Source organism: Aythya marila (genome assembly GCF_965140915.1).
Source record: "Aythya marila genome assembly, chromosome: Z".
NCBI classification, from domain to species: domain Eukaryota; kingdom Metazoa; phylum Chordata; class Aves; order Anseriformes; family Anatidae; genus Aythya; species Aythya marila.
Window position 1 is genome coordinate 43,257,677 of NC_139080.1, and position 13,008 is coordinate 43,270,684.

Below are 13,008 nucleotides of genomic sequence, written 5' to 3' on the forward strand. Positions count from 1 at the left end.
GTTCCCCAGGGGTCGGTGCTGGGTCCTGTCTTGTTCAACATCTTCATCAACAACCTTGATGAGGGAATAGTGTCTGCCCTCAGCAAGTACACCAGTGACACAAAGCTGGGAGGAGTGACTGACATGCCAGAAGGCTGTTCTGCCATTCTGCAAGACCTGGACTGGCTGGAGAGATGGGTAGGAAGAAACCAAATGAGGCTTAACAAGAGCAAATGTAGAGTCCTGCACCTGGGAAGGAACAACCACATGTATCAGCACAGGCTGGGAGATGACCTGCTAGAGAGGAACTCTGAGGAGAAAGACCTGGGGGTCCTGGTGGACGACAGGTTGACCATGAACCAGCAGTGTGCTCTCATGGCCAAGAGGGCCAATGGGATCCTGGCATGCATTAAAAGGAGCATGGCCAGCAGGTCAAGGGAGGTGATCCTCCCCCTCAACTCTGCCCTGGCCAGGCCTCACCTGGAGTACTGTGTCCAGTTCTGGACTCCCTGGTACAAAAAAGACAGGGATCTCCTGGAAGGAGTCCAGCAGAGGTCCACAAAGATGATACGGGGCCTGGAGAATCTCCCCTATGAGAAGAGGCTGAGAGACCTGGGTCTGTTCAGCCTGGAGAAAAGAAGACTGAGAGGGGATCTCATCAATGTGTATAAATACCTGAGGTGTAGGAAACGGAGGGATTTGGCCAACCTCTTTTCAGTGGTTTGTGGGGACAGGACAAGGAGTAATGGCCACAAGATGGAGCACAGGAAGTTCTGCACAAACATGAGAAAGAACTTCACAGTGAGAGTGATGGAGCACTGGAACAGGCTGCCCAGGGAGGTTGTGGAGTCTCCTTCTCTGGAGATATTTAAGGCCCATCTGGACGCCTACCTGGGCTGCCTGCTCTAAGGAACCTGCTTTGGCAGGGGGGTTGGACCCGATGATCTTCTGAGGTCCCTTCCAACCCCTTCAATTCTGTGATTCTGTGAAAGACTCCATATTTTAAAGGAAAGATATTGTTAATGCCAGGTAATTGCCATCAATGTTGTATTTTATACTTCTGTGATACACAAAAGTAAGTTTAGTAAAATACATAGTCACTGAAAATTTTTATGTAGCAATGAATATCTGTCAAGCACACATCTTTTATTGACAGACAGATACTGAATAAATGGTAAGAGCTCTCCATACACAACTCAGATGCATAGACATACATCTTCATACGGAAAAAAAATACATATATTAAAAATGTCATCCAGCTCAATGAGGACATCTAAAAAGTGTGGAACTCTATGGGGAAGAAAAAATTAAGGAGCATTTAAGGAGCAATTAAGGAGCATGAATTTTAACCAGAAGGAATTTAGAATGAGTCCGTACAATCGTCTATCTCTTTTCTAAACTACAGTTTGAGGTAGACCAACCAATCACTGAAGCATGCTACTTCCACTTTGATTGCTCCAAAGGCAAAAGTTAATGTCACCAAGAAAACAATTCCTGTTTGAAACCTGAATACACGTATATCAAATGACTTAGAAGAAGTTTTCATCACATAGCAAAACCACACCTCTGAGTCTTAGAGATATTATTAATATAACATATCTTAATGTGTATTAAAGATATAGTTTTTAATTTGGGGAAGTGAACTACTCAGGTGAAACCTTGCTTGCAACTGATGCTGAGAAATCCAAAGACAATAATCACCAAATTCAAAATAATTGCCAGGTGATCAAGAAAAGAACTAATCTACATCACCAAATCAGTGGAAGAAGGCACCCACACAGTTACTACAGCAACACCAAAAGAAATCTAACGTGTTTAATTGAACCGTGGTGAAACATATTCTAATGAATAGGGAACATGGAAAGAACCTAATGGTTCTTTCAAAAATAAACATCTCAAAAATGCACTTTTTTTTCTTTCATTCATTTTATTCTTTCATTTTTGTCATTCTTCCACTTCTTTCACTCATTTTTTCATTATTTTCTTTCATTTTTTTCTTTCAGTTCCTTCATTTCAAAAATGAACATTTTTGAATATTCATTCAAAAGGACCTAGTTTGGCCATCTGTGACAAAGAAATTTTGCAAACACTCCTCGATAAAGGTGAAACTTGTGTAGCAGAGTGCCTTTAAAAGAACATCTTTATGGTAGAACATCTTAACAGTAAAAAAAGGTAAAAATGACCTCTCATACGTACTAAATTCAGTTACATGCAATAACCTTTATGCAGGTCAGTCATTTTATGCTTTATCTGTACACTACTATACCTCTTTCCTGCTCCTAGGAAAGAAATCAAAAGTCAATAACAAGGAAAACATGAAGAATTTTAAGCAGTATCCACGAAGATCTGAGAACTGACTTGCAAAACCTAAGGCATTAGTTTTCCAAAGACAGACATATCAAAGTGGAGAAGGGAAGCACATACTGCAAGAACGTGGTAGAGATTTGAGAAGCTCAGGTGCTAGAACCACACAAAGACAGAGCAACATTAGAGGGAAATAATCAGATGTCAGAAGCTGTGATGCTAATGCACAAAACAGCTATTAAAAAAAAATAGTCTGGAGTCTCATTCAATTTCTGTAAATGAAATACAGACATCAGACAGTGCATGAAGCCACAGATCAGGCCACAGAGAAGAACAAAAAAAATCAGTGGACAAAGGAACAAAAGTAAAATGTTCAGGATGTCCAAGGAGAAAAAAAAAAAAAAAAAAAAAAAAAAAGGAAATATTACCATTATTTCTGGAGATAGTTCATCTCCTTAGAATACCTCAACAAATATCTGTTAGAACCAGGTGGAACTAAGTTAAAGACAGGATGTGATTAAAATGATATAAAATGTGTCATCATTACCAGAAAGAAGTCTATAAAAACATTAATCCAGAGGCATATTGTTTTCTGTTCTTTTTTTTTTTTTTTTTTTCCCCTGTAAAACCTGAGAAATCCTGAGAAAATCATGTCTTCAAAGAATTTTAAAAATGCACTAGCTGTAATATACTCCAGCAGCAGGTCTACTGCAAATTAGAGGGTTTCTTCAGGGCTTTCATAAAGATCAAACAATTTAACTGATCAACAAATTAAGAATTTCTGGCTAGTTCCTGATGCTGTCACAAAACAGTTAAAAACAAGGAATAGTAGGGTGATGGTTAGTTCAGATGAACTTGAAGGTCTTTCTCAATCTTAATAATTCTATGAAATACATCATCATCAGTCTTGTAGCTCTTCTTAACCCCATTTTCTAAGACAAATTTGGATACTACACATTGGGCTTGGCATCTGAAAGTGACTGCACCATCAGTGGGGCATCAGCTCCTTGATCCTGAATCCCAGTTCTGAAATCCACTGACATTTGGGTGCAAGTGTTATACACAGAAGCCAAATACTATATAAAGCTGACATCTAAAATGCAGATATTCTGAGCTTTCACCAATTGGCACATTTACTGTCTAATTTGGTAAAAGAGATACTGTCTGGTGTCCAGCCTCCTAGCTAATTCAGCTGTGTAATTGTGATTTTAAAAAGGAAACAATTATGCTTAAGTAAGAATACTAATTCAAATCTGTTTAAGTTCATAATTGGACACCTGTGTACAGCCTGTAAGGGCAGAATGAAGAATTGCGTCTTGAGCAACAAGACATCAACAGACAAGCTCAAGATATTTTTGCTGCCAGTTTAACAAATGCCTGTTTTCAAAACCTCTTACGTAAGTGCTAACTGCTAAAAAAAAAAAAAAAAAAAAAAAAAAAAAAAACCTACTGTAATGTGTTGCAGACATCTAGTATCCTTCTTCCCACAGAGAGCAGTTGTTGATGACCATTCTTTAGTGAGCATACACTTTCTTATATGTCAGCAAATCCACTGGACAATTTGGGATTTTTGGAGAACAGTTTCCCTTCAGCATGACAGATGGAGTAGATTTGTAAAGTTGACATTTCATAAGGAAGGATGGCTGGGTTATAGTTGCTTTTTAATATTTGGTTGCATCGTGTTTTTTGTTTTTTGTTTTTTTTTCCTCCCATCTAAAAGTATTATCCTAAGGATAACAAGGCAGGTTGCTCACAATCCCCTACAGACTCTGTTGGCATCATTTCTGAGTAACTTGTTCCCTAGCAACATCAGAGTAATTGACACTAAATCTTCCCTCTTACCCAGCATTTACTGTTTGTTCAGCTTCATACCTTCAGACACAGCCAACTCAGAATTAATCTCTCCAGCAGTTTAAGGAGCAGAGATGCTTATTCAAGAGAGCAATTAAAAAGGGTAACACCACAATCATTGTATTTTTGGCCATGCAATTTGCTCATAATATGTGAAGCTGATATAAAATTAAGAACAAATAAGTTTTGCTCAGTTAAAAGAGGAAACTATACACTGCTCTGAGTCTGCCCAAGGCATGCTCTGGTGACAGTGCTCTTGTCAGCCTTGCCAATGAGCTGCCTGGCCCTTCCTATGCAGCACAGTGCAATGCCCTGTCAAGGTCTCTGCCATCAGCAGCTGGAACATCACACGCATGTGGCCACACCTTGCAGAAGTATGTGCATGGGTGCTGGAAGCTACATGAGCCAACCCACACAGCCCAGAGAGAGCAGACCCACCCTGCAGCCGCCTCTGGCATGGCTGCACTGTGCTCAGCAGCATTTACAGGCACTTCGGAAAGCACCCCCAGACTGTCTGCCCCAACCTCAGGCCCCAACATCTAGAGAGATACCAAGGCTGTTTTACACGTGTAGAACCCTAATAAAGTCTGCCAGTGTGGTTCAGTCAGTCCCAGGACCAGCTGCCTTCCCCTCCCCTGCTGACAAACTTTTGCTCCTGCCCTTGCCTTGAAAAAGCACTTTGACTGGTCCTCCCTGATGAGCCTCTTAAAGGTTGAGCCAGCAAGAGCTGGGGCTCTGTACAGTTAGGGGTTGGCTTTTTATTATTATTAATATTTTAAGTCCTTGTGTCAGCTCACTCTGAGGTGATTAGTGCTGGTGCAAGGGAGAAGATGGGAAACTAGAGCAGAAGGATGCATGAGTGCACGTGGGGAGGTTGGAGAAGGTTGCAGCATCAGTGTCCGAGCTGCAAGATCAGATTAATCTGTAGTTTGAACAATATAGTCAAGCTCACTGCAGGGTAATACCATACAAGAGCTAAGAACTGTTACTTAGCAGCTGGTGGTATTTAACTGTACATACATAACATGTTCAACAGAAAATTCAACAACAAATATTTGTATTGAATTGTAGAAGAACAATCTGCTCACCTAAAAGGAAACATGACTTTCCAATTTATGTAATCTATGTATTTGAAGCATAGCCGCACTCCCTGATGAGCATACAGCAATGATTAGTCAGCAGTTTCCAGAAATGGATTTCACTGTTTAGGGTTGTAAGTATAGAACAAGCATCAAGCTGTTATTACTCTTCAGTGGTGGGAAATGCTTAGCAGGAACACAGTAGCTTGATACTTGGCTTCCAGAAAGTGAATTCTCACAAGATACAGGTATGTCAGAGCATAGGTAAATAAGTAACTGTTAAAATTAACTACCTGTCATCAGCTCTTACTAATAATAATTATAATCCAAGTACACAGACAATTAATTCATCCTATTCTTACAGCATTTTGGTGATGAAACTCCAAAGAATGAACAGAACAGGGTGTCACATATGACCACTATGAAATGAAACTCAGAACATACGCCCATGGAAATAAATTCACTTGCAAAACACTCAGCTGTTCTGTTTCCCAAGAACTGACCATAATAAACCAGCAGTAAATATTGTATTTCCCAAGGTCTGAAATGATTCAATTATTATATCTCAAGTAAGAACCACTGGTAGATTTTGTTTAGTTAGTTGTCTTCCTTTTTTTGTTATGGACAGTGCAATTATCCTCACTTAAACTGGCTAAGATGTTCATACCATTATTTGTAATGAGTGCATTTCGGAAAGATAGATTCAACATTCAACGTGATTTTTAAACTATCATGGAATTAACACTTGGAAATCACTGTTATACAAAATGCATTTGAACTGATCATCTGATAACATCCCTTTTTATCCATAGAATTAAAATAGTAGATTTTTTTTTCCAAGCATTAGAACAGAAATTAATAAATATAAAAGGGAACCAAAATGAACACTATATCTAGCAATAATCTGCAGTTATTGGTTAGTAAAACGGTCCTATATTGAGATTATTTATTTTCTGTTAAATTCCTTTCACTTCACAATCACAAAAAGGATTTTAGAAACAGAAACTGAATAGCATGAATTTTCCTCACAATGTACTTTGCATGAGGCTTGTGCACAGTTCTTTGAGCTGGAGATCATTTCTCAGTGTGATGTACAGAGCCTCAGTTACGTACTCCTAGCGGAAATTATTTTTTTTTTTCCATATCCCTGAGTCAGCAACACACCTTTATATTTTTCCCATGTATTTTCTAATACATAATGTTAGCATTTGCCAGGAATCAGGTAAGTGACTCACCTTCATCTAAAGGAACCTCTTCCTCCTCACATGGAGAGGGAAGGAGAGGCTGCAGAGGTTCCATATTAATTATGAGTTGCTTGTTCAGAGAGGGAGAGCTGCGACTCTGGGTAATGCTGGTTCTAAAAGAACAGGGAAAACAGGATCAATTTATTCACATGGAAACAACTAGTTTCATATAAACACATCTCACCTCGGAATCATTTTACATAAATTATGATAGACCCTGAGCTCTGCATCCTGCTTTCAGCAATGTTATGTTGCACCCTTGGCCAATAAAAAACTTTTCAATATCTGAACATAAGAGAAGGCTTTGTGCTGATCGACCTCCTTTTATGAAGCCTGGCTCCTTCTCATCTCATGTGGTATTGCAGTATGTTGCTCCTCTCCACACCACACAGCAGACATGAGTACTTGGCCTCAAGGAGAGGGAAGGGAGGGAGGATATAAATCATTTTGCTGATGTTATTCCATTGCCTCTGGGACTGGTTGAAGGATTTGTTACAGCTTGAGCACTGCAGACTAAAGAGTAAAGCTGGAACTCTATCCCTGTAGTTAACAGATAAACAGAGCTTTCATTTTCACATGCCCCAGACTTTGTCTCTACAGCATGCCTCCAGGTGCTCAGGCTCGTTTTCTTTCTTGTCTTACTTGCCTCTAACAGGCTTTCCTGGTAGGAGGTGTTGAACTTTCTCAGGAAAGTGTAAGGAATGTTGTTGAATTGCTTCAGTCACACGGCTAACTAGCCTAAAATCATATTACTGAGAAAGTAAAATGGCTGTTAAGAATAAATTATCTATCTAGGGCTATCTAGGACACAGGCCTGGAACAAGAACACTGCAATAAATCTGAACCATTACATTTAAAAATACTTATTTCTGAAAAAAAAAAAAAAAAAAAAAGGAAAGAGGATTCTCCTTGACTTCAAATGGTATATAGCTTTGCCTTCACTATTGTGTAGGAATACTGCTTATGTTGTGTTCTCTTCATCTATCTTCAGTTTTCCCCAAATTAGGCTCTGTCCTAAAATCGACAGTGGGGAAAAAAAAAAAAAAAAAAAAAAAAAAAAAGGCAGCAGACCCAGAAACAGCACTGAAGTTCCACAGAATACATTCCAGGTTTGCACAGACAACTTAAAATCACACACACACTGATACACACACTGAGTAAAACACCTTCTGCAAGTCAAAAGAAGGGACTGAGTGTTGCTGAGGGTTTACGTAAACTCAGGACATAGCTGTCCAGCTCTAAGTCACTTTACATGTCAGTAAATACTCTGAAGATAAAAAAGCTTTCTTGCTCAATTGCCATGATTGCTCATTGACATATATCCAAAGCAATATATGTCCTCATTTGCATTATGTGAGCAGTCACTAACAATTATTTAGTTTAAATTCTCACTATCCAGAGAAGTCTTTCACTGACATGGCTGTAATTACTACAGGCTTACTGTGCAGCCTCTATCAAGCAATTCCCAAAATGGGAGTTGTGCCTGCTAACACCATAAGACTCCTACTCATTTACAGGGATCCCTCCTTCAAGCATGCTTTGGAAGCAAAATAAATTAAATCACTCAGTATATATTTTTTCAGAATAATTTCCCACTGCATTAATGTTGTATGAGTACACACTCCAGCAGGTTTTCAGTCTATAGTTATTTAGGTGTAGTATGTGAACACAACAACATTGTGCAGGAACCACCTAAGAGCTATTTCTCTCTCAACACAGCCATGGTACAACTGATCTGACTTTTTGGGGAGGAATTGTGAGACTAAATATATTTTAATTTATATCATCAACCATACTATTTCCTCTAAATGTTTTGCAACCGAAAAAGCTACTGTTTCCAGGCTCCAGATCCTCTTTCAGAGTCTAACTTGTTTCTAAAGCCTGATTATATAATACATACATTTGAGCTGAAGCTCTGCTATATCTTTTGCTTACTGCTATGCCTTTTGCATATCTATTAGGACAGGCTATATCCCACTGCCTCCCATTTCAAAATCTGCATTATAAAAACACTTGACATCAGTAGACTTTTTCTTGGTCAATTTAAAAAATCTGAATTTGGAGTTACCATAATATTGTAAATGCAAGCATTTTTAAGAAGGTTAATCATAAAAAATAAGTTTTCCTATTTATGAGTGTTAAATCTGTGTGTCATTGTTCTATAAACTTACTCCACATATATGTTTCATTATAGGCAGTGGGAGTTTAAATAACATGCCCTTCAAATATTGAGAGCAAATTTAAATATATGTTAAAAATATTTTTCCTTAAAAATCCCTTTTTATCCTATAAAAAAGAGAATCGTTATCAAAAGTAATTGATAAGATACTTCTTTTCTGTGTAACTAATTTAATTTATAATGTGTTTGCACGTCCAAGCATTCTACCCTGTCTCAGTGATGGACCTATATTCTGCCTTCTATGTTCCCAGTTAACACTTCCTAAGACCATTGCTTTCACCATTTTTAAATGTAATTTTCAAAAACATGTACAAAACTATCCTTGCATGTATTTACTATTAATTCCATAGTAGGGCTGGACAAAGTATTTATATTTTCTGCAAATATATTCCTACACTTTAATAAAGACTTTTCTCTCAAATGGAGGTGGAATAACCATACCCAATTAAAAATAAAAAGTATCCCTACTCCTTGACCAAAACCAAACCAAACCAAAAACAAAAACCAACAATAACACTAGGGATATAGCTGCAGAATATTCAGAAAATTAAGTAACTATTAAGAAGATTTATATAGCTTTACAGTCTCTTTTCTCAGGTGACAAACAACAGGACACAAGGAAAAGGTCTCAAGTTGCACCAGTGGAGATTTATATTGGACATCAGGAAGAATTTCTTCACAAAGGGTGTGGTCAAACATTGAAAGGGGCTGCCTAGGGAAGTGGTGGAGGTATTTAAGAAATCCATAGAGGTATTTAGGAAATGTGGCACTAGGGGACATGTGATGGGAGCAACTAGGTCAGGCTGATGGTTGGACTTCATGACCTTTTCCAAGGTTTTTTCCAAGGTACATGATTCTATGATTCTGATTTTCTTGCTGGCCTTTTTCTCCTCTTCTGAATGACTCTGCTAGCTTTAATTAGGCTTTAACCAATTTTCAATTTCAGCATGAGTGATAAAATCTAGAAAGTATTAATTTGCTTAAAGTCTAATTGCTAATTTTCAAGGCCAGGCTTTAAGCAACCTGGTCTAGTGGCAGGTGTCCCTGTCCATGGCAGAGGGGTTGGAATTACATGATCTTTAAGATCCTTTCAAACCCAAACTGTTCTGTGATTCTGTGTGATTATTTTTGACTAGTCAAATCTTTTTTCTTTTTTTTTTTTTTTCTTAAATTCTTGCATTTTCATCTGATTGGGTTATGGAAAAGCTATCAAGTATACATCTAAATATACCCATCTTCATAAACAAAATAGAATCCTTCAAAACTGGGCAAGAACTAAGAAGGAAATGAAAATTCACTCCTCTGTCACAATCATGTGACAACATCCTATGTCATAATATAAGATACTTATCTGACTGATTGATTAAAACTAGGTTTGAAGCATCAGGAATTAACTTCTCTTCCCTATGAGACAATACACTGTTGTCAAAATTTTGTAACACTGGCAAAATACATTTCCCAAGGCTCCCATGCCTCAGTGTGGAGGTTCAGGATGACAGTTGTCACATCTCAAAGAGGAAAGAGAATTTCTCTGTAGAGCACAATAATCCTCTTTTGTCCTTAAATTTTAATATTGAATATAATGACATACCTGTGAACTTCAGGAGGTTCCCTCTGAATTTTAGAGCTTGCTTCAACAACCTCTTTGGCTACTTTTCCACTGCATTAAGACATAAATCATATATTCAAGCAAACAAATAGTAAGATGAGATCGTTACATGCCAAGCACTATACATACATCAGCAATTAAGTTATTAAAATAAAAAAAAAAAAAAGAGAGAGGCTGGGGGGAGGCACAAAAAAAAATCCTGTATAGTTGATACATAATGTCACAGAGTTAAAATTCTGCTGACCAATTAACTTCAAAGCTACTGAAGAAAAAGCAGCCTATTACAGTGGAATGGAAGGTGTTACTAAGACCATCCCACTACTACAACCCTTTCCCAGAGTTGCCTAGTGACAGGGAAAGTCAATCTCTACATAAACCAAGCATACTTACTTTATAGAAACTATACCAAAAGAGGAACCCTGTTATGGTGGAACTGCTCTTTGACAGAAGTCTGCATTAACTTTATTTTATAAAAAGACATTAAAGAGACAAGAAAAATTATTTTGAATCTTGACCTGGACCAGGTTTGAACAGGTCCTCAGGAAGAAAAAGCCTTCGATTTTCCACAAGTATTAACTGAAATTTTCTCTTACTTTTTGAAATGGTTTACCAGGAAGTACTCACCTATAACGAAATCTACTGCCTTTAAAAAATATTTTGCTGCTGGACATGGTCTTGATCTGACTGGATTTTGCATACCTTGATGAAAAAGAAAAACAGCTGTCACATTTTCAGCACAGAAGAAACAGGATATGAAAAAATGAACAAAGCCACTTACAAGCTGTGTTAATCACAAAGTAATACTTGATAATTTGGCTTTCCAACTTTTTTTAGACCTACCTACAAATTTGAATATAATCTGACACCTAAAACAATTCAGACAGTGCACAATGAACAGAGAACAAGTGATCACCTTGATAGGAAAGCATGACAATGAAATGCAGATACTTGCAACATCTCCAGGGACTTTCATTCTTAGGATAAAGGAAAGACTAGTAAGCCAACAGCCCTGAGGACATGTTTAGCCTAGAGGGGTGACAAAATGGCTATTCCCACTTTCCCACTAGTAAAACACATGAAGAATACAGAAGCAGTAATATTTGTTTTCAACAGCACTTGCATTTCTGGTAACCCTATGCAGTCAGTTTCTCAGTAGCCCACATTGTGCCATACTACTTCTCCCTAACTACAGAGTATACAGCAACTTTTTACCACAACAGAGTTTGACCTACACAGGTCATGGAAGAGGCTTGTGATTTCCATGGCACACTGTCACTTCAAAATGGCAAACTGATTTTATATGTAGTCTCTCAATCTCAGACCCTAGTAGAAAATATTCTGTGATTTATAACTAGTTGAAAATAATCAAAACAGTTAACTTGAAGCCTGGATTGAATCAGGATTAAAGCTCCATCTTCCAAATGAATAAAGACACATTTTTCACCAAGAGATCATGATCTTATCTTAAATTTCAAGTCTCAAGCTGTTCTAAGTAGAGGAGAGGCCCAAATCTAATTAAGGCAGAATGTTATTATCATGAATTACTTGCAGGACTTGGAGATATTTGTTCTAATCAGAATATGTTGTTGGTGTTATAGAGAACATAAAGAGATAATGGGGCTGTAATATAGACACTAAAATATCTAATGTTAAGTAACTAACAATCACAATATACAGTTCAGTTTCTCTGTATAAACTGTATAAACACTTTTTCCATTTGAAAACTACTATCTTAAGTCCATCTTCAATTTTTCTTTGGTTTCTGTTCCATGCTTGGATGGTTGGCATTATTTTTCTGCACTATGCATTAACTATAAATTGTTAATCGTTTCCCAGTCAATCAGCCTGCCCGCTGAATATCAACACTAGTCTTTACTGAATTAGTCCTCTTCTAAGACCCACCAAAAATCAAACAGGCAAGCAGAATCTTAAGTAACCATACTGAAGAAATAATTCCATAATAGTGCCCTGGAGACATTTGGGAAGCAGAAGAATGAGACATTCTGCTGGGTTTGTATGTCAAGGTTTTGATATCCCAAGATACTGCAGGTGATGGCCACTGTGAGAACAGTCCAGGGGCTGCCACCACGCTGGAGAGACTCACTCCCAGCTGGCTCCAAAAGAGACCCACTCCTTCTTCTGTGCTACTGTATTTAAGAAAGGGTGATAAAACACTGTACACCAGTTGTGAGGAAAAAAATGCAAGAGAAACAATCCCTTAGTCACCAAGGTCAGTGAAGAAGGACAGGGAGGAGATGCTCCAGGTGCTGGAGCAGATTCCCGCACAGCTCATGGAGAGAACGGTGGTGGAGCAGACATCCAGACTGCCACACAGGGAGGATCCCTCCTGCTGGGGTAGATGATCCTTCATGGTGAAGGAGGCTGCAGGCCATGGAGAGTTCATGCATAAGCATGTTCCTGCCAGGAGCTTGGTGCTCTCCCGTGGAGAGCAGTCTGTGGAGAGGAGTCCAAAAAGGAACAGGTTTTTTGGAAGGAGCCACAAACCATAGCAGGCCCACACTAGAGAAGTCTATTCCTGAAGGATTGCACCCCACACAGAGGATCCATGCTGGAACAATTATTGATGAACTGCAGCCTGTGGGGAGTCACCCATATTGGAGCTGTGGGTAGAGGATGGGAGGGACCCCACACTGCAGCAGGGGAAATATGTGACAAGGAGGAGCAGTGAGGAACTGTGTACATGACCATAATCCCCATTCCCTATTCCCACTGCACGGCTCAGCACGGAAAAGAGGTAGAAGA

At 38.5% G+C, this 13,008-nt stretch overlaps 1 protein-coding gene across 1 annotated transcript in view; it reads right to left on the minus strand.

The window, feature by feature from the left end:
* The window catches only part of FRMD3 (FERM domain containing 3), a 154,614-nt gene that overhangs the window by 18,921 nt on the left and 122,685 nt on the right, over positions 1 to 13,008 (minus strand). The window contains exons 11-13 of the mRNA XM_082782496.1: positions 10,870 to 10,944; positions 10,228 to 10,296; positions 6,449 to 6,570 (exon numbers count right to left, since the gene is read on the minus strand). Of these exons, the coding sequence (XP_082638622.1) occupies positions 6,449 to 6,570; positions 10,228 to 10,296; positions 10,870 to 10,944 (266 nt within the window). The remainder of the gene's footprint in view (positions 1 to 6,448; positions 6,571 to 10,227; positions 10,297 to 10,869; positions 10,945 to 13,008) is intronic.